General features: G+C 39.3%; 1 protein-coding gene and 1 long non-coding RNA gene across 6 annotated transcripts in view; one reads left to right on the forward strand and one right to left on the reverse strand.

Moving 5' to 3' along the window:
• Nucleotides 1-3,126, reverse strand: part of LOC148216869 (uncharacterized) — a 39,172-nt gene extending 36,046 nt beyond the window's left edge. For both annotated transcript variants that reach the window (XR_015794593.1, XR_015794592.1), the window contains exon 1: nucleotides 2,991-3,126. This is a non-coding gene — a long non-coding RNA (uncharacterized LOC148216869). The remainder of the gene's footprint in view (nucleotides 1-2,990) is intronic.
• PDE5A (phosphodiesterase 5A) overlaps nucleotides 1-27,291 on the forward strand; it is a 102,488-nt gene that overhangs the window by 22,667 nt on the left and 52,530 nt on the right. Inside the window, exons 1-3 of one of the 4 annotated variants that reach the window (XM_007428009.4) lie at nucleotides 1,245-2,441; nucleotides 16,535-17,123; nucleotides 21,495-21,584. In XM_007428009.4, the coding sequence (XP_007428071.1) occupies nucleotides 2,341-2,441; nucleotides 16,535-17,123; nucleotides 21,495-21,584 (780 nt within the window). In that variant the 5' untranslated portion in view covers nucleotides 1,245-2,340. Of the gene's footprint in view, nucleotides 1-1,244; nucleotides 2,442-3,895; nucleotides 4,151-16,534; nucleotides 17,124-21,494; nucleotides 21,585-27,291 lie in introns of those variants that run through there. The other 3 variants (XM_007428007.4, XM_015888038.2, XM_025166525.2) reach the window with 3 other exon arrangements.

Genomic DNA, 27,291 nt, shown 5'->3' on the forward strand with positions numbered 1-27,291 from the left:
TTGGGGGTTTAGTTACTCGGCATAATTACAACATATAGGATTGGTTTTAACTATGTAAAGATGCCATTTTACACTCCTGCTTCCCTGCTGCAGCTTCTCTGTTTGGGCAGAAGCAAAGGAGCCAAAGGTTAGAGCCACTGTGGAGGAAACCACTCATCACCCTGTGGCTGCTGAATACGGTCATTCAGACTTCCCTGGCTAAGTCAACAACACAAGGTCTTCAGCAATGTGGCCTGATGATACCTGAAAGGAAATTGAAAGGACAGGACCCAGAGCACACCTACTCTATTTGATCATACAGGATGGAAAGAAACTATTGGTAATAGGTGGCTGCTTAGATAGAGAGGCCCCATGCCATAAATGGCTTTATAGGTAGCAACCAGCACTTTGAATTGCATCGACTGGCAACCAGTGTAGCTCACGGAACTGTGGTGTTACATGGGCATATTGTGTAGCACACCCAGTATTGCTTATAATGCTGCATTCTGGACCAGCTGTAGTTTCCCCGTAGTCTTCAAGGGCAACCTCATGTACGACACATTGTAATAGTCTGTACATGAGGTGACAAGGACATGAATGACTGAAGGGAATCTGGATCCAGGAATGGATGCAATTACTGCACAAAGTGGATCTGTGTAAAGGTCTTCTTGGCCAAGCTCCTTGAGCTGAGAGTCTAGGAAGACTCCCAGATTGCACACCAGACCCAAATGGAGAAGTGCTAGCTCATCCAGGACTAAAGATGGAGATTCTCTGGGATTGGGAGGCCCAAAAACCTGTACGGCCACTTAGTCTTTTTGGTTTGAACCTGAATCTGTTCCTCCCCATCCAGACCTTCAAGGCTCCAAACACTGGGACAAGACTTTGACAGCATCACTGGACAGATCTGGGTCAAGATATACAACTGAGTATCATCAGCAAACCAACAATGCCAGACTTTGAACTGATGGAATACCTCACCCAGTGGCCTCATACAGTTGTTAAACAGAACCAGTGAGACCATCAAGCACTGAGATTCCCCCAGATTCCAGGACTCAACCTTGTAGACAACTTCTCTTACTGAATTATCTCCTACGGTTATTAGCTTGGTCTTTTTATATTTAATTTTAGTCTCATTATTTTCACTGTGCTCTTTGACTTTTATTACTAGAGCTTGCAGATGCTTTGCATTTTTGGCTATCAAGGTAGCGTCATCAGCATAGCACAGGTTACTGATATTTCTTCCTCTAGTTTTAAAACTATGCTACCGGATGGGAGGATGGGATAATGCGCTGAATTCCAAGGACAGAGGAAGGTGCCTTCTGTGCCTGTTTAGCTTAGTGGGCTCTCTCCTGGCTGACAGGCAGGCAGACAGGAGTCTTTGCCAGTGCTACCGAGAAACACAGCTAAGCGTAGGGCACACCTAATATATTAATGTCCTGCTGGTGCCCTCTTGGAAATGGAATGCTGCATTAGATGGGTTTAATCCAGCAAGAATCTTGTTATGTTCTAATTCTGAATAACAGCCTTTCCCCAGGTCTTATAAGGAAAAAATGAAGGTAATGAGAAGAGTTCTTTGGCAATAGAACAAGACTGCTCAGTGGGGCACTTTTTTACAATATTATTACAGACTTTTAAGAGTTTTTAAAAAACATTTTAAATGATTTTTTGAACTGTCAAAGGATTCGATTGGGTAGTTATTGAGGTCTTTACTCATTTGATGATTTTAATAGTTCACTAGTATTTTATTCAGCGAAACTAAAAGTCCAGGTTTGTGTTCCCCATGTTTCTACTAGATCCTGGGTGGAGAGAAATCTAACCCGATTTTTCTCCAAGGCAGTTTCCCTCTAAGCTCGTAAGAGGGATGGGACGGGGAGAAAGGCAAGGGGCGCGACGGAAGGGCCGGGAGAGGCTCGCCTGCTTGCCGGCAGCGCCGCGGAAGCTCCGGGAGGGAGCAGCTGCCAGAGTCCCTCCCGGCGCGCGCTGCAGCGGGCACCGAGTGAGAGGGGTGGAGCCGGCCGGATTGCACATCAGGGGCTGGCTGGATCCCAGCTCTCCGAGGAGGAGGCGTGGAGTTGGCCGTTTGCCGGCTACCGTGGCCAGGCACCTGGGAGCCCAGCAGCCGGACACGAGCGAGCTTTGGGGGTGGGGGCGACAGGCCAGGGCAGAGACCCGTTTGGCCCGCCGGCGCGAGAGGCGAAGGGCACCCCAGGAGTGACGGGGGAGGGACGGGCGTGGGACCAGAGAGTGAAAGCGACAACAGATACAGAGGCGGGGAGGAGGCGCCCCGGCAGCAGAGGTGGCCAGACGGGCCTTGCAGCTGCCTCGTGGGGCAAAGAGGGAGCACGCGGAGACCCAACGATCATGGAAGGCGGCTGCCACCCCCAGCAGCAGGAGGCGGTGGAAGCCTGGCTGGATGATCACGGAGACTTCACCCGCTCTTACTTTGTTCGAAAAGCCACCAGGTAAGCGCAGGAGCACCTTCCTTCGCTCCGGCGGTGCGGTGCGGTGCGGTGCGGACGGGGGGGGCGGGGGGCTGGGAGATGGAGGGAGGTGGAGAACAATTTCTCCTCCCTCCCCTTCCTTGGAAAAGGAGAAGCAGCGGCGAGGATTTTCCACGAAGCTGAAAGCAGCAAACAAACAGGCGCTCTGTGTCGAGGCTCGGAGTTCCCCGTGCAAATAGTTCTCTGGGGTTTCGCTGCGGTGTAACCCAGGCTGGCCGCTTGGCAGGCTTTACTCTGTGCCCAGCTCTAGTTGAGATCTTTGAATGGGAGAAGGGCGCATGACCTCTCCCTTTCCCCTTCAGCGCCTTGTTAGGGACTTCGCTTCGCAGCAACGGAGACATTCACAAGCTATATTCGCACGCGAAAAAGTTATCAGCTCAGCCTCGACGTGCCAACGCTCTCGCGCGCTCAGCATAACCGGGAGCCTGTTCATAGCAATCCCCTCAAAACCTGAAAAGCTAGCTTTCCCCAAGTCGAGATTCTCCGGATGTGTTGGACGGCAGCTCCTACCTGAGGCCCTGGTGGCTGGGGATAAGGGGATGCGCTGAAGACCCGACTCCAAGTCCTGTGGAAGCCAATAACTGTATTTTCTAGATTCGTAAGGCTGACAACCCGAGCAAGCACGTGACCGTTCCGTCGGATTTTATAAGCAGTACGAGTTTCCATTTAGCCTCCAAACCCACGAAGAGTTTATTTCGAGCCCTGAAGTAGTTGGCTGGATTGTAATCCATATGAATTCCTTCTTAGTTGCTACCTAATATAAAATAAAAATCAAATTTTATTTTAGGCTATCCCAATTTCATGGAATCGTTAATGGAGGATTATCACGCTTCTATTTTACCTAGTGGATAAATCGCAAGAAAAATACCCTCCCCCCAAAAAAAGAAAGGAAAGGAGGAGTTAGAAAAATAAAAAACACTTTTGTTAGTATACAGAAGATTTCTGCTTTGCGGCCCGCTCACTAGCATTTAGATGGATAGAACAAGCGACCTCGAAGGTAACTGGCCTCTCTCTACAGCAAAGGAGAGGGACTAAAGCTTTTCAGTATTGGGGGCAGCTATCTTGCGCAGAAGGACGAGGCAAAGCCACGGAGAGCCAACGCATTAACGTCACGACAGAGCTTCCATGTGCCGAGGCAGTATACCATGAAACCCAAATACAGTACTAGGACCTTTACCCTTTCCTCGGAAGCATCACTGCTGGCTGGGTACATGGAAGCGGGATACACGTGTTCTTAAAGAAGGACAAGGGGGATGCATCGCATTGCTGGCAGCAGTAACCGGGATGACGTTTGGGGTAACTCGGGAGCCGGGGCAGTAAGAGCGGTGCTCTGGCTAAGAAGCTGCGACGCGACAGCAGGGTCGCGGCGGGGGCGGGGGCGACCCTCGCTTCCTAGGCGTGCGTTCGGGAGCTCAGCTCCGAGGGCTCGGCCGGGGAGGGAGCTGTTGGCGGCGGCGGCGGCGCGCCCGCCCTCCTCCGCCAGGAGGCAGCGCTGCGCTGTAGCGGCTCGAAGTAGGCCAGGGCAAGAAGTTATCAGTCGAGGGTGGGGTTTGGGGGACGGGGAAGAGGCTCGGAGGCAGTTTCGCAGAGATCTAAAGCGGAGATCAAAGGAGCTCGCCTAGATTTCCTTATCTCAAGTTGGACATGCTGCCCTTTGGAGACAAAACGAGGTACTCTTTCGTGCTGAGGGTTTCGCCCGCGCCACTTCAACTATTTTTAGAAAGGGAGTCAGGTTTCAGTTCGGAATAGTTTTCGTTAGAAAGAAAGCGGGTTAAGGCGGTGCAAACAGAGCAGAGCTCCCGGGTGGCTTGGCGGGGAGAGGTTAGCGCGGCAAACCAAACCCAAGTCTTCCGGCCTGGCGAAGTCCACCTTCTGGGCGCCTCCGGACTCGACTCTTGCCCCCCACCCCGCCCCGGCCCGCCCCGCCCCGCCCCGGCGGCTGCCACCATCTGCTCCTGCCCCCTTGGCTTTCTCGACCGCTTAATGGGGATGGATGGTGTTTGAATGAGTTTGACGCCAGTGTGCCTCTCCATCTACGATGGTGTGGTAAGACGAGAGGTTCCCATTAATTATTGACTCGCAGGTTGCGCGGGTCACTGCCTTCCCGAAGCCCATCTGCGGCTAAAGAAGGCTTTTCCGCTTCCCCGTGCTTCCCCTCCCCGTCCTTCAAAAAGGAGAAAAAGTTGAAGCAGGTAGGCTGCCCCCCTCTCTCCAAGAGGAATGTAAAACAAAAACCAGAGTGGAATTATAGTCATAAAACCTGACACAGGCATTGCACCCGTCCTGCAGCACTTATTTAGGAACCTGCATTCTTGTACATAATTTGGGTTTCTTAAACCCCATTCTCGGTCCAGAGCATTTAAAATATATGGAAGGGCAATAGATACTATACACTGGAAGTTACTATCCCATAGGATTTGGGACTAGGGAGAAAGGATAATTAAACTATGCAAGAGGAAGGAATGAAAGTATTTGAAACGAGCCTTGCAAAACACTGGTGTTTTATGGTAAGAATGTCATGCATATGCTTCTATAAATACAAACATTAAACAAAATCCAGTAGCATGCTATCTAAAAATTAATAATTTGTCACAAGCTTTAGAATATGGGTATGCATTTTTCAATCCTCTGCATATTGCTGCTGTACGTTCCAGAGCCTAGGTTTCATGCACATTAGTACATAATATAAATTATGATATTTGCAATCTATAACCATTAAAATGAAGAAAGTGAAAATGAAAATATTATGTAATCTATTTATTTATGTAGCAATGGCTATTATTAGTGTATGCATAATAGCTAGGGTAGCAACTTTTAATTGGTATATTAATTGATGGAATGTTAGCTGATTAATGGGTGAGGAACAGTCTTTTAATCACTGAATTTCATGGACACACTTGTCATATTTAATTAGGCTGTTACAGTTGTATGGAATGCAAATTAATTACTATAGATGGCTTTTCCTTCTAAATATAAGTACATTTTCTTGCAGTTCTTCCAGTATTTGCAATAACGGCAATAAGATAATGTAATAAATTCATCTAGTTCATGAATTGGCTAAAAGATAACATGATTAATGAATTGAAAAATCTTTATTAATAGCTGCAATTATACCACTTTGGTATACTGCTTATACTGTTGTACATATGAATCAACAGTGTAGAATTTTGTATTTGTGCTTGTATTTTTTTAAAACAGGTACAAATAGCTATGTATATATGTCATTCTTTTTAAAATGTATTTATTGATGACAATCAGGGATGTTCCATTTATACTGGTTTTGAGAAATATCACTTTTTCAGACAAATAACTTCATATATCAGTTATATTCATTCTCCGTTGAATAGAAATCCATTAATGGGGTTTACTCTTATGTAAAAGTGTGTGGGATCACAATCCTATGGATGTGATTTTATTGTGTTCCATATTGGTTTGCAGTCTAAGAATCCAAAAGCAGTCTGAACAAATACAAATATATACTCCTATGGATAGTTGGAATAAAGCTGGATTTCTTTTATTTTTTAAGTCATGGTCATAAATAAATCATCTTTTTTTAATGCCATGAATCATTTTATGTTTGTAAGAAAGATTTATAATGGTGAAGGTTATATAAAACACAATACCATATATGTGATGGGCCTCACTTTTTACTTTCTGGACTGTTTGAAACTAGCCTGAAACTCTATGTTGTGCATTCAGCAAGATCTTGATGTTTGTTTGTTTTTAAGAGGAGAGTAAATTTGATGGAAATCAAGCTTTCAAAGCTCATTTTGCAAGCTTATACCTGTGAAAAATGGAAAAAGTATCATAATCTGCTTAAGAGTTCAAAGCTGTGTTTAGTTGTTGTTTTTAAAAATTGCAATAACATTATTGCATTATTGAAGTTGAAGCCATGATACTACAACAGATTGAAAAGTGTGTGGGGTCAGTATATTATATAACTTCTAGAGTCAGTGCATCTGATCTACTACTAGATCAAAGTTCTGGCAAGGTTCTTGGAGAAAAGTACCCTGGGGGTATTCAGCAGCTTGTATAATCATGCTAGATTTGTACAGCTCCAAGTGTCATTCTAATTAGCAGGACTGATGGCCTACGTGCAACAAAGTTTGTCCTCCTATTCTCACTGCAGTAAGCTGGCTTATTAATGAGAACAGCTTGATTACACATCTTCTTTAGATGGGATGCTGGGAAAGTACCTTGCCTACCTCAGAATAAGGTCTCTTGAGTTCAATCAACATCTATAGGACTGTGCTCCAAGGCAGGGGTTTTGAAATGTTCAGGCTGTGGAACCTGTTCATTAAAAAAAAAAAAAATCCAAGAACCCCTGATCAAGAGGCATGGGGGCTTCTGAATATCAGCTGACAAGCCTCACCTGTTTCACTGTACCTAAGTGACTAAGGAAAAAAGACCCCTCTCTGGAAGGGACTAAGGGAAAAAAAAACTCTATGAAAGGTTAGCTCCTTGTAGAGAGGTGTTTTTTCCCCATACGTTTCTTTGCATTGAGGGATTTTTCCCCTCTTAGTCCCTTGTGGAAACTCCCTCCCCCTTAGCCCCACAGAACCCATTCACATCCTCACTGAGCCCTTGGATTCTGTAGAACCCAGTTTGAAAGCCCTGCTCTAAGAAACAATGCAGCCAATTTCACCTTAAAGCAGAGGTAGGCAACCTTGGTACGTATCACTTATTTTTAACTACCAATCCCATAATCCCTTGAAACATTGACTGGGACCAATAGGAACCAAATCCCCAAATTACTGGAGAACATCAAGTTGCCCAACTCTGTTAGGGACATAATTTTATCTATTTATCTGCTTCTCTACTTACAAGAAACAGTTATGTATACTGCAGGTACAGGTAAAGGGTTAAACAAATGGGAAGGCAAATCTGGAAAAAAAAAAAAAGCATTTTAGGGCAGCTTTCCCATTCTCTCCATTGGCTATATTCCTAGGAATTCTAGGAATTGCAGTCTTGACTCATTTGGAAGTCATCAGGTCAATTAAGGCTGGTATAGGAAATGGAAAATCAAAAGGGCTATTTCAGTTGTTCTCCTTGGGCATACAGATTGTGCTTTGTTGAGTAGTTTGGATGTTGACTCGGTATAGGTTATTCTTTCCTATTTTGTGTACAGAAAGGAGTTTCATCCTTCCCTTTCTATTAACACAGAAGTTTACGGATGACTTTCTACACAAGCTGAGTTTTTTTACCACTTTCCCTCTTTTGGCTTCCTGCAGACATTGATCAGGGGAGGAGTAACAAAGACTTACTTAAAATAATGTAGTTAGCAATCATGAAATAATACTAGAACCTAGTCATTATTCCTGGCTCACACTGTCAAGTCCAATCCTGTGCAGGTTTCTTTATAAATAACTCCTGGTGTATTTCCTCATAAATGTGCATAGGATTGCAGCTGGAGCTTCCAAACATATGCATACTTAGTTGGGAAGAATCATTAGACTAGTTCAATACAAGTTCACTTATAAATAGATTTAACTGTATTATTTAGAGGTTTCTCCAGATAGATAGGACTGCAAATTTTAGGAATGCTAAAATACATTTTGTGTCTGAAGTAACAGAGGGGAGAAAGGACTGCAGTTCAATGCTGCCTTATTCTGTTACAGCTTTTAAGGTGTTGTTCGTGGTGGTTACAATAATCTATATCATCATACATTTAACTTAGTTTTCATAAAGGGAAAGTTTATGTGTTGCTTTGATATTAGAGTTGTACTGAAGTTCAGATTATATAAATATACTGCACATGTTGCTTCTCAGAGGTGTATATGCAGAAGAGATTGTATATGTGCAACATTGTAAAGATAAAAAGGTATAATCAGATGATTCTTGGGATTTAGGCTTTCAAAGAAAGAAAGAAATGTAGGGGTGACAATGTTGAGTGTTAATGCACTTAAAATTTAGAAAGAATTGTGCCCCACTTTTTCAAAAGTATTCAGTGTACTTTGATAAAAGTTTGTATCATGAAATCTTTAAAGGCAAATATGCCTGAAATCTCATTTTTCTTTTTAAACATTTTGAAAGAAAGAATATTTGATTCAGAATTCAGTCACTTTTGAATACGAAAGTGAGGTATTCTACGTCTTAGTACTAAGTTCTAAAGATTGAGCACATCTTAGTACTGAACATATAAACTTAGAAGCTGTAGTGTTAATAACTAATTATGCAGCATCCTAATTTTACCATTTCCGTAATAATATGTTAGTAAAAATAGATTTTAAAAAACAGCATAGATATGCACTATGATTCAGGGTTCTGAGAGGACCCAGTAGTTGGGCAAAGAACCAGTCTGTCAGTGGATGACAACGATATTTTATAGGGTTATTTAAAGTTTAAGTCTTTTATAACTGTGCTAGAATGTTTTCAAAGAGTGAGGTGGGGGGGGTGTTAGTACCAGGAGAAAGAGAAATTTGCAACATGAAGAATTTTGTTATAACCCATGTGTTGCTTTTATATTATGCTTATTGGTTTTTTATATATATATTAAGATGTAATTTTTAACATTCAGTGGGAACAGTTTCATGACGGAAGAGAAATTTCCCAGCCAAAAGTGTCATCTCTGCAGCTCATGTCTAGTATGTGGGTTGTCTATATGAAAAACATCTCTATCAATTTTATATGCCTTGCAGATAATATTTGACAGTGGTTTCTATGTTCATGTGCTTTTTTCACATGTGACAAACAGGTGGGGAAATTCATGCAATTTCCTCTGTGGAATTACTTCTGTTTGGGTATTGTGCATGTTCACTCCATTGTTTGTTTCTAAAAAACTGAGCGGGTGAGATGTGGCATTTAAATAACCTTGTAAAGTAGATTAGGCTGAAAGATTGTGACTTGCCCAGGGTAACAGCAGATAGGTATTTGAATCCTATTCCTGCACCATATGTATAAGTTTGTCCACAGCAGTTTCTAAATTAAGCAAGAGGCTGAATCTATTGGGTTAAAAAAATGACCATTTTTATTTCAGAGTTTGCAATACAATTTGATTTGGCTTTATTCTACCGTCTTCCATCCCCAAAGCTCTCATTAATCTGTTTCAAGTTCTCTAACAAGCAAGGAACCCATAATTACAGCAGAATTGCTCTGTAACATAATAAATGTCCCTGTTCCTGCTATAAACCTTGAATCCAAAATAAATCCATATGATGAGAGAGAGAGAGAGAGAGAGAGATTAAACCATCAGAAGATCTAAAGGAGCAGATCTAGCATTTATGCTAAGAGGGGCTTCTGATTGTACAAGAGAAGCACATGTGATCCTGCTTCACATAAGTTTCACAAGAAGTTCTTGCTTCTGCTTTGACAGTTGGCAGAATGTTTCGTGACTTCTAATAAGCCATAATGAAGTGAATTTTTAATTCCAGAAAATTAAGGCTGGGGCTGAAAGTTAGTTTCATAAAACCATGTACAGTAATACCTCGGTTCATGAATGCTTCTGTTCACGAACAATTCGGTTTGCGAACAGCAGCATTCGCAAACTTTTGCTTCTGTTCGCGAACTCCACATCGGGGGACGAACACAACCTGCAGCCATCTTCCCTGCTCTGACACATGGTCATGGCTTCCTCTAGGCAAGATCGCGGTTGCAGACAGACACTTGCTGTGAAGCTGTTTGGTGTCGCCTCAAGCAAGATTAGTGTTCTCTCTCTTCATACTGTACTGTACTGTACTGTACTGTACTTTGTTTCATATTTTTGTGGTTAAAAAAAAATACATATGGTTCAGAACGGATTAACCTTATTTACATTGAATCTTATGGGAAAATTTGATTCGGTTGGCGACCAATTTGGTTGGCGACCACGTTCATAGGGGTCAGAACAGATTAACCTTATTTACATTGAACCTTATGGGGAAATTTGATTCGGTTTGCGACCGTTTGGCTCGTGACCAGAATTCTGGAATGAATTAAGTTCGTGAACCGAGGTACCACTGTACTTAATGGTTAGTTTGCTTCTATTAATATGTCTCTTGAGAAGTATTTCTCAACCTTGGCAACTTTAAGATGTGTGGACCTCAGCTCCCAGAATTCCCCAGCCAGCAATGCTGGCTGGGGAATTCTGGGCGGTGAAGTCCACACATCTTAAAGTTGCCAAGGTTGAGAAACACTGCTCTTGAGATTAGCTCATGCTAGGCTAGATCCGTCTTTCCCAGCCTGGTGCTCTCTAGATATTCTGGACATCACCTCCTTCAGTTCTGTTCTCCCCTTTATCATCTTGCAGAGCTAGATGAAAACCCACAGCAAAAGCTGCCCTTTCTTTTGATTTTGGCCCTGAAGAATGACAGTGGGTACCCCAATAAACTGGTGACATTGCAGGAGGCAGCAGGACCACAATTTTCTGCCCCTTTTCACAATTTTGGAAGTAAATTAGGTGCATTAAGCCTTTCAGAGGCTCTATGAACAGTTTTACTGCTTATTTAGTTATTTTACTGAGTGAAAAGTCACACAGTAGTAATTTGATGGCGCTAATCACTGAAATTCAACAGCAGCCTCAGAGAGGGGGATCCTGAAAGCCAGAATAGAGTTGGACTTGTATTCAACCCATAGGCCATGGTTTGCCCATTCCTGATGAACAGTGTTGAAATAAACCAGTTAAAATGAGAAAAAAAAATGTTTTCCAGCTTCATGATCCATCATTCCCTCTCAGAATGACTTCCACTTGGTAACTCTTAAGCTTTGTTTTGCTTTTCTGATATTTTGAGCATGGGATCAGAAGGCAATAAAAATAGAAGAGTAAATAAATCTATTTATTTTGTTTGCAATCTTGACCTTTATGTTCCTGTGGTTTCACTACGTTTGTCTTTATACTGACAATGAGAAATCCTTAATAGAGCTAAACTACTATTCTTGCACTCTTGATAATTAGATCTTAAGCTGCATAAGTTAACTTGCTAGGTGGCCAAGAATAACAGTTTAACACAAGGGTACTTTTTTGGTATTCTTACTTTAACAAACAGATCACTCTGTTTGCCTTAAGTAAAAATAAAGGTTGGCAAGAAGCAAGAATTAAGTTTCATAATTCTATACAAAAAGATATTTTGCACTGACTGTAGCTTGACTCTGGTTAATTCGATGTCTATTGGGGCAATTGTCAATTTTTAATGTTGTCTTAAATTAAGTAAAAGCTTTAGTTGCAACCTTTAGTTGTTTGAATGGTTTTGTGTATATTGTCAAACACAAAGTACAGCTGGTGCCTTTCCCCATGTCATGCTTTTGACTTCTTCCTGTTTCATCTGCTGAAGATAGGAAGAAAACACACGCACAAAATCAGCACTCTTTTTGGGTGAAGAAATTGTATATGGAGGTTCTTAGGCTGTTATATCTGAATGCTAAGTATCTGCAAAGATGTATCTGGTTGCAATACTAGTACAGCTGGTCCTATGATGTGTGTAGTTATTTTATGTTTTACTTATAGTTACTTACTACATTTCTATACCACTTAGTATCCATAAGACTCTGGGTAGTCTGTGAAATATAGCTATAAAATCTGGGCAAAATAATGGACAGGGAAAAATAATCTCAGATTAAATCTGAGTTGCCATACATCAGTAAATACTGAGTTGCCATACATCAGTAAATACCCAGGAACATTGGTTCCAGTATTTCCTCTATGCCAGGTTGTGCTCCTCCTGAAGAGGTTGATGCATGGCTTGAGGAATCCCCTGGACTCATGGCTAATGTTTAAACAGCAGATGGAAGCTGTGGCCACTGATAATCCTTTTTAAACCAGGACGCTCTGGTGTCAGTAACTCATGCTTTGGTCACCACCTGACTGGCCTACTGTAAAGTGCTCTACGTAGGACATCCACCTTTGCAATGATTTGCAAGTTACAGCTGGTCCAGAATGTGGCAGTGAAACTGCTGATGGGTCAATTCTGCCATGGCAGGATTAACTCTTTTATTAAGTCACTGCGCTGTTTATTAATAGGTTGGTAATGACCTATGAAGACTATACAGGGGGGTACTTGGTAACCTCAAGCATTGCCTTGCCAGAATTGAATCTGCCTGTCTGGTGAGAACATCTCAGGAAGCTCCAAGAGTCTCTCTTTGCTATGAAGTGAGCAGGACATAAACAGGACAATAAGCCTTCTCTACAGTGGTCGCCACACTTTGGAACTCTTTATCTCCATGTAATGGAATGTAAAGTTCTCCCCTTTGTCATTTGTAGAAGATTTTTCAAGAGAGTTTTATTTCACTGAACCTTCAACCCTAGCTAAGGTTTATTGGTGTCCATCGTTGGAGAAATTTTTATTTGTTATTCTTCTTGTATTTTTAGAATGTTGATTTTTTTCTATTGTTGAGTTTGTAATTGTAATCTGCTATAACCTGCTTCAAGGCATTTATGTTGAGCGGGCTATAAACCATGCAAGATAAATAATAAAAAGAACAAAAAGATGATAGCATAAAGTCTGAAAGATATCAAAAGCCAGACAAATAAAACTAAATGTAAACCATCGGTAAGGGAAGGCAGTAAAAAGCACTTTAAACCAGAGGGACAAAAAAAAGGCTTTATGTGGTAGTGAATAAAAAGATCCTTATTTGATTGTGAAATGAGCACAACATAATGTGACCAGTACTATCCAGTATACCTTTAGTATGTTTTACTCTTAACCTTTAATGTTTTGGTATTGTTGGATTAAGAATGAGGCTGTATATTGGAAGAAAAATCCAATGTTACATTTGCTACATACTAAGCAGATCTCCCAAAGTCCAGTTTGATTTTTGTGTTCAAGCTCCCACATTTCCTTATTACTAATTGTTAATAGGTACTGCATACTTATAAGCATTGTTGCTAGAAAGCTGATCTATCATGAGAAAGGAATATCACACTGAGAAAAAAGCATCTGTTTTTACTCCTAAAATCAGTTTATTTAAAAGTGAGAGCTATCTAATGGCATTTATATAAATGTTAAAACTCTTGGGAGGGGAATATGTCAGCTTTCCCCACTGGAAAACATCTGGTTAAAACTTCAGTTCTCCATATTGATATAATGGAATAAACTCCACTGAACTCAGCAAGACTATACATGTCTGTGAGCAGACATGTATAGGATTGCATAGTGAAAGGACAAGTTAGAACACATTTTCTTTATTATAATTCTTCTGTTTTTGTATACTTTTTATTATGTATAGGTTATGTTCAAGTCAGACAGATTTTTCTTGCTGTAAATTAACCATAGCTGGAGAGAACCAAGCAGAGAAACTTGAGAGTACCAAATTGATTAGTACTTGGCAGAATTTTAAAATTAGTTTAGTTATGTGGGAGGAAAACAGGCAAAAATCCATATTAATCTGGTTTAGTTGGGCCCATTTCAAATTGGGAGAGAGTACTATGGGTCTCTCCATCCCCACTTGATTTTATTCTCCTAGTGTCAGAGGACTATACATACACACACACACACATTATTTTTGTTGTAACAGCTGACTAGTGTTTCTTCTACCATAATTACTGGGTACTATATGGTTTCCTTCTCAAAATATTAGAATTCTCTTCTAGTTTTCTCTCTAAATGGTCATCAGGTGAACATTTTCAGACTTATGGAAGGCAAGAATCCTGTTTGGTTACAGCATTTTATGATAGAAGGTATCATTATGATAGAGAAAAGCAGAGGATGATTTATTGTCCTATAGGAAGGAAACAAACCATCTCTGGTGAGCATCATGTTCCTATGCACATTTACCACCAAAATCTGGCACAAATGAACTAGAACTCAGGTCCAGAAAGCAGTACTATTCTCTCCCCCCAACAAACCACAATCTTTTAGTTTCCATGGAAGCTTATATCTAACTACAATCTGCAAAGTTGTCAGTCATTGCCCCACCATTTGTAAAGAATAAAGTTCTGTACAAATCAGGCCTTGTAACATTACTGAATTCCAAGTGCTGTACTTTGAGAAGAAGAAAAATTGAATAGCATAACAGCAATCCTTTGTACTTTATTCTGTAAATATGACAAATGCCTGAAATAGCTTTAATAACGGCATGCCTGGTATACATATTACAGCAGAAAGGCATACATCTGTATATAAAGTATCATCTCTTCATTCTGAATTCACACCCAGGGCTTGTACTATGCTTTTCCACAGAGCCATCACTGAGGGTTTTTCCTTGCATAATTCAGTGCTGTGAATCTTCTGAATTCATTCTTATAAATAGAACTTTTAGCAAAATGTTGACGTGTGTACAGAATAACTGTTCAGCCAAACTTTCTATCAACTGTAATAACACCATTTCACCTCTCCTCCTTGTTTTCACTCTTGTCCAAGTGAAATTCAGTAAGCCTGTGCAAAGTGATAAAGATTCGCTTGACAACATGATTCAAGCCATGCTGGTGTCCTGATTCACTTTGCCATAGTAAAGAAGCTACCCAATTCACCTTAATTAATTTGGGCCATTGCTGCATGAGAAGGCTGTTCTCTGCCTTCTTGCCCAATGTTGTCTGAACAAAGTGCTTTCAGGCTGGGTTGCTTTGGGAGTATACCCAGCTCTCACTGAAGCTGCTCAGCTTGAACATGTTTAGTGCCTGCCAAGAGTTAGAGGCTGGGCCTTCAGTGCAACCCAGCCTGAAAATACTTCTCATAGTGCTGTGGGAGAAGGCTCCTTTCAGTCTTCTTCCATAGCGTTTCTTGAAGAAGGTCTCAAGGTCTTTTCCCAGGTAGCCAGCAGCATGAAAAGACTTCTCCTTTCTCTCTACTGGCTCATCAACTGAGACAGGTTGGGGGAACCCAGAGGCATAAAAAGAACTCTTCCATGAAATTGGCTTCCCTCAACCAAACAAGCAGTCTGGAGAGGATTTACCATGGCCTTGACTGGACCTTCCTAGCTTGGAAGTTCCCTTAGTGAGCACTGCAGTAGAAGTCTGGGAGGGGCATGAGAAGTGAAGCAATATGGCCATTCTGCTTTTAGTGCTTCAAAACTTTGCATTGTCATACCATTTTGTATTCTATGTCCACTTCCCAGTCCCAATTTAGCTGTGTTGATGTTCCTATGCTTTCAGGATTGATTTCTTCTTTTTTCCCTTACATGGTCCTTGCAAAGTGGTAGACTGGAACAGCAACACTGCCTTGTCCTGAAGATGAAAGGACTATTCTATCTAGATTATTATTGTCTGCAATGACTGACAATGTTTCTGCAACTTTTCTGAAAGAAATATTTCCCTATCCTACATAGAGTCATCAGGAATAGAACTGGAAGTTTTTGGAATGAAAAGATATCTAATCAATGAGCAACACAATATATGTATTGCTTCATGAACACTGAAAATGCTGTACGAGTATAACTTAAGTATGATCGAAGGCTGATTGAAAGGAAGGTGATACTGAACAAAAAATCTAGAGCTCAAGAAATAGGATTTCAGTACTCTTCCATGCAACTTGCATAAATAGTTGTATGCAAAATAAATTAATGTAAATAACCAGAATGTGAATAATTGACACTGACAGGAAAAATAGTATAACATTTGGATGGTTTGCATCATAACTTTAGTGAGGGGTTTTTTTAAAGCACCAAATGTAGGTAGGTCTACTTTATATGTTGGCTGTTAGTTTCTGTCTCAAATCTATTACCCTTCTGAATTCATTAGGAATAGGAAGGAAAAGTATACAGGAGCATCTGAGATTAAATATGAAAAACCTTTAATCATTCAATCTGATGTGAAAGAGCATCTTGTTTATGAAGCACAAATTTCTAAATCAGGGGTTGATAAAGTGGTGCCCACCAGTTCCTCTATAAACTAAAATAATTTTTAAAAACATGAAATATCTTGAGATTTCAAGTTTTCAGTGGTCTTCTGCAACATCTCATGGGATGCTAAAATCTTGCAATTTTTTGATGACTGTTTTTTTCACCCAGGCCATTGCAAGATATCATTGAGGGCTTCAGAGACATTGCCAGCCCCTTGCTGAAGATTCCAGGCAGCCTCAGCCTTTAGTTTTAAATAAAGAACATCCTGAGGAAAAGCATATGGCTGTACAAATGTACTTCTTTTCTCATAGCATCGACACTACTTCTGCAGATTGTCTTCTTATTTATTGTATTCTTCTCTTATGCAGAGAGATGGTCAATGCATGGTTTTCTGAGAGAGTTCATACTATTCCAGTGTGCAAGGAAGGGACCAAACATCACAGTGAAGCTTGTTCTTGTTCCACTTACCAAACCACACGGGCTGAAAGCACTAATTCCACCCCACCAACTAGGAAGATATCTGCTTCTGAATTTGACAGACCTCTTAGGCCCATTGTTATCAAAGATTCTGTTGGAACAGTGAGTTTCTTGTCAGATACCGAAAAGAAGGAACAGATGCCTCTCCAATCTCGGACGCTTGGATCCAATGCAGGGGATCAATGCTCAAGGCTCTTAGAACTGGTGAAGGATATTTCTAGTCACTTGGATGTCACAGCCCTTTGTCACAAAATTTTCTTGCACATCCATGAACTCATAGCTGCTGATCGCTATTCCCTCTTTCTGGTCTGTGAGGACAGTTCCAATGAGAAGTTTCTTATCAGCCGACTCTTCGATGTTGCAGAAGGTTCCACCTTAGAAGAAGCTTCAAACAACTGCATCCGCTTGGAATGGAATAAAGGAATTGTAGGCCATGTGGCAGCTTTTGGCCAGCCTTTGAATATCAAGAATGCCTATGAGGTAAATAAAGGATGCTTGTATGTGCTGCATGTTTGTGAACCTTTTTATCTAGAGAGGCTGCTTTTTAAACAGATTAGAGCGGGGGGGGGGGGGAACCCTGACACAAGGAAAGCTATGCTGAATTGGACCAAAGGCAGCATCCTGTTTTTATAGTTGTGAATGGGAAAAGAGGGGAACAATAGCACTCTCTCAATTGTGTTCCCCAGCAACTGGTATTCACAGGCACATTTTCACCAACATCAGAAGGATCCTTCCTTCTAGAAGCTACTGAAAGCTTATCCATCTTGCATATGAATAGCTCCCTTTTAAAATTGTGACATTTGTAGTAATTTTATCTTGTATTATATACATTTAAAATATTTTGGAACACTCTTTAGCACAAATTATCCCTAAAGTGGATTACAAATGTCATTCGTAACATAGACCATTTCCTCTCAAATGCTTTATAACATCTGCTATCATCAACCAGCCACTGTTGAAGTGATATATAGCCTGTCCTCATTACTATATCAGTGCAACAGTGGTTGGGTGACGCTAGAAGGTGCTATAAATCAAGGTGAGGAAATGACTAAAGACTTATCCCTCAGGTTTATAATCTAAAAGAAAGAGCACACAAGGAGAATGGAATGAAAAGAAGAAAAAGGAGAGAAAAAACCACAAGCTTAGGCACCAATTACTTATATTATTTTTCTTAACATCAAAAGCTCTAAGAATGGCTGCTAGCCAGCTAACAGTTCAGAAGAACTAAATGCAGATGGCCTCTCATCAAAGGCAATCAAATAACAGTTCTTCTCTTTTATTTTGGTGTATATCCTTAAGAATGTAAGAATTAGGCAGGTAAATGTATTCAGGGAACCCACAAGCAGTAGAAGGAAGGAGTTAATTCTCTTTCATTGTTTGTTTGTTTGTTTATTCAATTAATGATGTTCCCCAGCATATGGTTTATTCAGAAGGTACAGGAATTAAGATTAACAATTGATTAACTTTATAACTGATAAATTGATCATCCAATAATTTGTCTAACCCCCTTTTAAAACCATCTAAATGGGTGGTTTAACCAATTCAAGTTAATTTTACTGCTTCTGAATCTCCCTGCATTAAGTTTCAGTGAGAAACCCCAAGTTCTAACATGGTTAGAGATGAAGAAAAGCATCTCTTGAGCTGTGTTTTTTCATACCCTCTGTTATTGTATTTACCCTATAATGTTTCCTGTTGTCCTTTTTAGCTTCACTTTTAAGCTAAGATCTCTGTAGTTTTTATCCAATCATTTTGGCTGCCCTTTCCTCTACTTTTTATCTGTCCTCAGTCTCCTTCAATTGAGATTTATTGGAAGAAAACTCTTAATCTGCTTTCTTCACACTATAAATCATTTTAAATACTTCTATAATTTATCTCCTCAGTTAATCCTTTTCTAATCCATAAAGCTCTAATTTTCATAACTTTTTTTCACTGATAATTTGTTCCAGACCTCTGGTTATGTCCTTTTTGTATGTTTTCCAATTCTAAAATATCCAATTTAAAGACAGTGACCTGAACTGTATACAGTATTTCTATGTGGCTGCCCATAGAATTATATCCACACTGTTGCTCAGTTCCTTCCCTGATGGTCTCCAGCATGAATTTAGTGTTTTTGACCAAGGCATTGTCAGTGAACTGATTTACTAGAGACCCCAAATCCTGTAAGCATATATATGAAATTCACCCTGTCACTGTTTATGTTGAACAACATTTATATCATATGCTTTGTGCTGGCCCTTTCTCTTCTAATGATCTCGCAGGACAGCGTATCACCAAATATTAGCCACTCTAGTTGAATACTGCGTCCATTTGGAAGTAATGGGTCTCTAGGATAGTACAAGCACAAACTTCAGTTTAATTCCTCTATTCAAAATGATCTCTTCCTCCTCTGTATGGCTTATATTCCACATTATGCCCCAAACTAAAAAGGATAGAGAGCCTTACAGTAGATAGATGCAAATATGACATCTGCTATTAAACCACAGTCTCTACAAATGTTAATGTTATGTTTTTCTCCAGATTAAAATATAGGATATTACTACATGCCAACATATCACAAGTGTTCTCCTGAGCAACATTTTAATGGCTTTTATTTTAATTAAACAACCCACATTAAATAACTGTTCAGGGTGACTTGCTGGGAGATTTGGTTCAGGACATTTGCTTTGATGAGACCCAAATATTTTATTCGGTAGCTTGGCAGTATATGAAACATTGACCTAAGGATCTTTTATAATACTAAATGAAGCCTTCCAAAAGAAGCAATAAAGTACTTGAAGCCAAATATCCATTCAGGACATTTGGTTTAGCAAGCATTGAGAAGGAAAGTGGCTAAATAGGTTAAATATGTTCCTATTCTATAGAAAACAAAGTTTGAATGTCCATAAGCCTACAAATTGGAAGCTTTTGAACATTAGCTATTAATCGGAATAAACGTTGAATTTGGATCTACAAAGTGATATAAGGTGCAAAACATGGTAGATTCTGGAATTGTTTTGTTAATGAAAATAGAAGTTAGAAATTAATAAAAGAATCCATTAATTCTCCAGGTTTTGAAGAGCCAAAGAAAGCACACGTGCCTTCACTGTGTGTGTGTTTAAACTGTATCATCTTAATTCTGCTTTAGCAGAGTTTAAGACGCTACATGGGTTGAGTTTGATAAACCTAACAGATACTTTCCCCAAGTGTCACATTATGAGTTCTAGAATCAATTTAAAGCAAGGGTTTTTAAACAATTTTCCCTCAGTGGATTGTTTGAACATTTCTGGGGCTGTCAGTATATTTTTGTTAAATTTAATATTTTTTTACCTTAATTTAAAATTAAGTTAAAGACTATTAAGTACATCTATAGCTCATATTTTATTCAATTTTTCTCTTTAATACTGCCCAACTAAGAAAATAGAGAGTCTAAGACCAGGCTGAAAAAAAAACTCAGCTCCTTTAACTGAGAATGGGACATTAATAAAGTGCATGAGCAGTGTATTACACAAGTAACACCCTGATATTCTTGCTTATTCTGCAGCTCTTTTACCGATCACTTGAATAGATTGTGTGAGGCGCTGATGGACATGTTGGTCTCTGGATCTCAGTTGGGAAACCTACCATTGAAAACATCATCTGAAGTTTGGTTTCCATTTATCAAGAGTACAAAGCAGAGATTCTTGATAACTAGAGAGCTTCTTTCCCCTATTTGTTGACTATCCCTAATTGCTGAAAGAAAGCAACAACTAGAAGCTCTCTAGTTATCAATTCTTTCCCCATTACATCAAGAAGCTAGGATTTTTATGAGGAGAAAATACATGCAGTTGTTACACGTGGAGCCTCACTGGAAGTGAAACTCTGGACTGTGGATATATTTTTAACACTGAATTTTGCTTTCCTTCAACAATTAGGGATAGTCAAAAATAGTAAATGGGGTTCTGTTGTCTGGAGGCTTTTAAGATAAATGTTTCTCCTGGATGAAATTGATTTAAAAATACATGTCAGTATGCTGAAATATGTATAGAATACTCCCAGGAGTTTTTAAGATGGGCGGCTATATACATGTTATAAATAAACTCAGTCTAGGATAAATAAAAATGGCATAATTTAATTTGTTCATTCTTTCCTGAAAAGGAACAACTTCTTTTTCATTATTTTAGTCCACTGGCCACAAGAGTACTATATCCAATACACCTTACTGTGTTTGTCTAAAAACAGAAAATGTTTGAAAAAGCCTATGCCTTTCATAAGTATTATAGTATGCTTTTGTCCTAGTAAAAGGAAATAGATCAGAGTTTAGGCTAATTCTTTTGTTCTTTTTTGTTGTAGCATCTCAGTCGTTGTGGGAGTCATTATTTTATGGAATGTAAATGTTAAGAAACGTAGTTTGAAAGAACTTGGGCTGTTTGGTTGTAACTCCAGTCTTGCAGAAGTCCCCACCTGGTCTTTACCTGAACCCTGCATTTAAACCATCCATATGGTTATTTTTAATATTTAAATAAAAATAAAATATATACAGTAGATCCTTTCCTTTTTTAAATTAAGTTATTGTATCAATCAAACAATACATTTACCGTTGCGACAACAGGTCATAACAACATTACCTAGGATAAAAAACAATATATTACTGTACAATTGATTTATTTTAAATAGACTCTGCACAGACCTTGGAAATTTGTTTTCTGAAATAAAGGACAGAAATCCCTAAATAATAACTTTATTACTGAATCTTCTTATCCACTGTCTGAGAATGGAAATATCATTTTCAAGGGGAATAGTTAATTAGATATCCTATGGTTCTTTGAATGGAGTAAATGGGAACAATTTTTGAAAAAATGGTGTGCACAGTTACATATTTTCTTCCTTTGGCAGGATCCCCGATTCAATGCTGAAGTGGACCAAATCACAGGCTATAAAACACAAAGCATTCTTTGTATGCCAATAAAGAACCATAGAGAAGAGGTAAATTTGAGCATCTTCCTTTTATTCCATTGTAACATTTCTACCTTTTGATTCTTTAAACTGTTTGTTCTTTTGCTTGCTTAGTAAAAAAAAAAAGTTTATCTGCATACATTCCACAGAGTAAGTTTTGATCTGCTCCATAAAGTATGAAGAATTGGTATACAGCCAGTTTTTCCTCTCAGTGCTATCATTTTCCAAATAGCATTAGCCATTTTTGGCAATGTCAGTGGATCTGTATTTTCCTTCTGTAAATACCCAAGTTTGTTTAATTCATCTTGCTTTTAGTTCAACAAATTTGGTATTCCAAGGAAGTTTTATGTAGGTTATTGAGAAATCAATAGAATATAAAAGTGGTACAATTAAAAAGGAGGACTATTTTAGACTCTTTTGTTTTCAATGTTCAGTAGAAACTAACATTCTCTAGTCAGACTGGTGAGATAAATAAACTTATAGTGTGATTGTCTTCAGCAGGGGGGTTTCACATTCACACAAACACTTCCCCATGAACTAGAATCTTCCTCCACCAGGTTTCCATCTCACATGGAATCAGCCCCAGTGAGAGCTAGGTTTGCATTGTAAGCACAGAGATTATCTCATCACCTACTTGACCAGCATTACTAGGTAAGTGGAAAGCTGCTCACGTCTCACCTGTTGGATTGAATGCACAAAGGTAACATCTAGGCAGGTTTTGGTCCATTTGTAATATATTCGTTTATCTAAATCATTATGTTAATATTTCTAATAAAAGCTAATAAACTAAGTACTGTTTCAAAAATATTATCACAGCGGCAAAGCCCTTGCTGTAGAATTATTATTCGTTAAACTTTACTTGCTGAAACTGGCCTGTAACAAAGATGGTTTGATGGCACTGGCACACAAATAGCATTCTCCTCCCTTGTTCCTTCAGAGGTGGGAATGCAGCAGTGAGAATTCCTGGTAAGCATTAGGGAAAGATGCTCTAAAATAATAATATAATCATCTGGAGCTTTCTTGATGCACTTTGCAATTCCTCCAGTTGGGCAGTTGTGGTGAGGCCTGTGGCTGCTCCATTAGCCAGCCATTCTGGAAGGCTAAGAGCAGCCTTCTCCCAGGACCCGGCCCAAAGCAATGTTGTTCAGGCAAATTGTTTCATCAAGATGAATCTTTGTTGCTTCATACAGGCCTGTTGCATTTCAGCAATTGTTCTCTAAAATTGCAAGGAAGCAGACCAGGACAATTCAGGATGGAAGTAAATTGTATTACATTCATTATCCTAGAGCAAAATAGGTAGGGGGTATCTGTGGACAACTCTCATGATGCCTGCCAGGCTGATTTTATTTATTTACTTAGATTATGCTAGTCTTTTAAAAATAAGAAACATGCTTGCCGCAAAATAAAGCTCCAACTTCTTCCATCATTTTTATTCCAAGCATGTCTTTGGGACCTTCCCAGACCGTTAGAGATTCCAATAAATAAAACATGGGGTTGGTTGTGCCCATCACTTTGTTTGGAAAAGTGCCTGTATGCCCAAATTTTAAAAAAGGAAAGCACAAACCCAAAAATATCTTGGCAACCATTAAAACTGGCCCCCAATCAACTAAAACAACTGAGTTGACCAGAGTTGGGAGTCTGGTTTCAAAAATCTAGGGCAGGAGGTCCATATTTTGTTCAGTCTATCCTTTCTTCAGATAAGCGGCTGAAGCAAAACAAGAATGTGTCAGGCCTTCAGCTTGCAAACCTATGTTTGTGACAGACCATAAGGAGTCATTGGTCTATGGCAGCTTTTTCTTTCTTCTCCAATAGTCCCAAAGTGCTCAAATCCCAATGTGCCAGAGCCATACCACATTGGGGAATCTGGCTAGTAGCAGCTTTATAGTCGGTCATCTTTTAAATTGGTTGGAAAACTGACGACATTCTTAGACTGAAGTATTCATGAGCTAGTGTAAGTGTTTAAATTAACTACTCAGTTTGATATAGTCCTGACATTTGCCTTCTGAAGCATAAGAAGAGTACTAGCTGAAGCAAATTAGAACCCCCTTTTCATTTAAAAGTATGGAACAAAATGATAGGCGAACATGTTGATAAGCTATAAAAAAAAAAAAGAGGGAAGAGGGAAATAATGGGCTCCATTCCCTTCTGTGTATTTTTAAAGGGAAGGGTAACATTTTGGAAAGTTTCATACAAAAAGCTTCTTCTCTCCCTCTGGCCTTTCAACTCTCTTACCAGAAGGTTTTCATCATACTGACCATAATAATGGACATGTTTCTGGAATGAGGCATGGTTCCTGAATCAGCCCCTAAATTATAATCTACTTTAGCTATCTTTTCTATTACTTAAAGCCATTATCAAATAAGAAAACTCTCATTCTTTGTCTCCTTGCCACCAAAACAAAAAGCCTAGAAAATGCCCATTATCATGAAGAGTGAAAGGAAGTTGCTTCTGTGCGGGTTGACACCAGTGCGTCCAAAGATATTATGCCTTTCAGCAGTTGCTAATCAAGCCACAAGCATATTTTCACTGTCACACCTAACTCCCACAAGTGATGCTTCAGTGGTGTGGCCATCTGGGCACATGTAGTGCCAACAACTCCATGTGCTGTGCATTTGGGCATAACAAGTGCTGAAGACAATAGCCTTGCTGTGTATGGAGAACTATGTGCCTTTTTAAAAACAAATAAACACATGGCTATATTTGTTCTTTGGTGGAAGAGACAAAACAGGAGGAATAATACACAGTTCTGATTTAAAGGAACAAAGGAAAAAATGGAATATATGATAAATCTGGTTCTATCTGTATCATGCTTTTCTCCTCATGATCATCATCATAATGCATTAAACAAACCTAAGTCCAGTATTGGATTTTGATAGATATTATTAAAATTTCTAGAGCCAGTTTGGTGTAGTGGTTAAGGCATCAGGCTAGAAACCAGGAGACTATGAGTTCTAGTCCTGCCTAGGCACAAAGCCAGCTGAGTGACCTTGGGCCAGTTATTTTCTCTCAGCCCTGGAAAGGAGGCAATGGCAAACCACTTCTGAAAAACCTTGCCAAAAAAACTGCAGGGGCTTGTCCAGGCAGTCTCTGAGAATCAGAAATAATTGAATGGATTAAAAAAAATTACAGTTTCTATATCCTGCCTTTCAGTGGTTAATTGGATTTTTGGGGCTATTAACAAAACAGTTGGAAAATCCAAATATTTAATATTAAAGAATCACTTCAAAAAATATTATTTTTGAAGTTCAAATTCTGTTAGGCTGGTATGGGTTTTTATTGATTGAATTTTTCTTTACCCAGGCAGGCCTGTCTATTCTTAATGTCAGATGAATAACCCATCCATATTTTTACTCTTTTTTTTTGTCCTGGTGCCTGACTTATGGAATTCTGGTGAGGGAGTTTCTTCTTTTATTTTTACAAAGTGATAATTAAGTCATTCTGTTATTCTCCATATTGGAACTCTCAAACTGAACTGGCTTGGAACTCATATTAGCATAGTTTACTGCCTCTTTCTCTATTTCTCTTTAATAAAGTAGAGATGTACTTATTATATGCAATAAAAATGGAAAGATGGCACCTTCTTGACTGTAGTACCCATGGTCTGGAATGCCCTCCATAAAGATATTCAGATGGTTCTTTCTTAATTAACAAGCTGAAAAAACTGTTCAGTTCACCCATTTAACCTCATATAGCTTTTAACCTGTTTTAAGTTAATTGTTTTATCTTGCCAATTGTGTTCTGGCAAATTTTATTGTGCCAGCCATTTTATTGTGCTTTTTTTTCCTCACTGTTTTATTTTGAGAATCTTTCATGGCCTTATTTGGGGCTAAAGAGCAAGGTAAACATAATTTTATATTTGGAGCCCAGCTGTTTTTCTTTTGAACATCTGCAGAACATGCAGTTTTATTTAAGGCCTGAACCAATATTGGCAATAGCTTTGAAAAACTTTGGCATGGGGGTACTCAGAAACTTAGCAAGAATTAGAGAGTTGGATGGAGTGAGCCATTCACTGGAACAGACAGTGGTTCTTAGCTCAGTCTTCTAAGAACTTGTTGTTTAAAACATATTAAGAACAGTGGAGAGGTGTCTGTGAGTGACAGTGGCTGTACCATTTGCCCATTCTGCTGAATCAATGTTGAAACATGTCTCTCCATCCTCTATATATGTCCTTACAGCTCTTCATTCAGAACTGGCTGCTTTTTCACAAAAAATCGAAAAGCATTTCTTGTTTATTTTTCTATGTTGAGTCATACTTAAAGCTGACATTGATACAATGGAGATTTAAAATATAAACAACCATGAAAATAATAGTGATTTTTGCATTTAAAGACAGGGCAGTTATTTTATTATTTTTAAAGTCTGACCACTGGGAGGAGAGTGTTTGTTAGTATGAAACAGAAAAAGGGGTGAGTGAATTATAGGTTAGAATGTGCTTTTTAATCAGAAAGCAGACAAAATGAAGCTCTGAATACATATCTTTATGTATTCTTATATTCTGTAGGATATAAAAAAGAGGGAAAACCCTCTAGAATGCCCTCTAGAGTGACCTGATGAGGAAAGAAAGTTCTTTGAAAGGTCAACGTTAATAAACAGCTAATTGGCTTGAACAATGTCTTCAAGTTTAATCTCCGGCAGGACTACAGTAGCAGTATAGCTTTAAAAAATAGTGTATTCTACAAGTGAATGTAAATTCTATTTTAAAAGAGACAAAGATGTATTTCTGTCCCCTGGAAACATTCTTTGATTTAGCAGAGCTTTTCCCTGGGTTGTCTTTATTGAATTCATCTCAGGAAGTAACAAAATAAAAAACAGACATGTTTAGGTCAGTAATAACATTGGGAAAAAATGACACATGCTCCCTTTGGAATTAGAAGTAGCTTTCACAGAATGAAATCTGAGATCCGTCTGTACAAGAATGCAACAAGAAACATCCAGATAAAATAAAACTTTGAATGCATCTAGCAATGCTAAAGAAATGTCTGCGGTCTGTGGAGAAAGGCTTTTGGGGAATAGGGAAAGGCAATTTTTTTGGGGAGGGGGGTAAAAAGTCAGCTTGTCTATTCTAAGCAAAAAATAACAAGTGGCATTACTTTGTGGCAGATGATACACAATGAAAAGCTTCCTTTTTGAAGCAAATGAAACTTCTGGAAAAGAGCAGTGATAGACACTGCGCTCAGGAGAAAGAGAAAGGAAGCAGTTATAGACAGCTTGGTGGTCATTTCCATCAGGAATCTAGAAAAGAACTATTTCAAAGAAGAGCAGAGCAGATGAAGAAATTTCCTGACCCCCTAACTACATTTAATATTAAGTAAAGACCAAATTAAAACCATTTTCAGAAGAACAGCTTGTGTTCTCTTAACAGTGCTTACTGGGTAAAAATGTGGGATATAAACAGAAATGATGACCATTATAGGGGTGAGGATGAAGAATCAGGAACACTATTTAGTCCTACCCTAACACAAAGCTAGGCTTTGTCCCCGACTCCACTTGTACCGCAGTCGGGAGCAATGAGGGAGAGATCCCATATAAGAACAGAATTAAAGCAGGCTTCTATAATTACACAGGTCACACAATGATACTACCCTGGTAACAGAATGGTAGCTTACCATTAAACAGTAAAAGAAAAAATAAAATGGGCAGAATAAAAAGATTGCAAAATTGCATTTTGCCATTAGCAACTTTGCCTCTTGCCCACTATTCTGCTTTATAGTCAGTTTAGGAAACTCTTGGTATTGAA

Source organism: Python bivittatus, unplaced genomic scaffold (genome assembly GCF_059951505.1).
Source record: "Python bivittatus isolate LINGU-HERP-01145 unplaced genomic scaffold, Pbiv_v1 ctg000070_np1212, whole genome shotgun sequence".
In the NCBI taxonomy this organism is placed as follows: Eukaryota; Metazoa; Chordata; class Lepidosauria; order Squamata; family Pythonidae; genus Python; species Python bivittatus.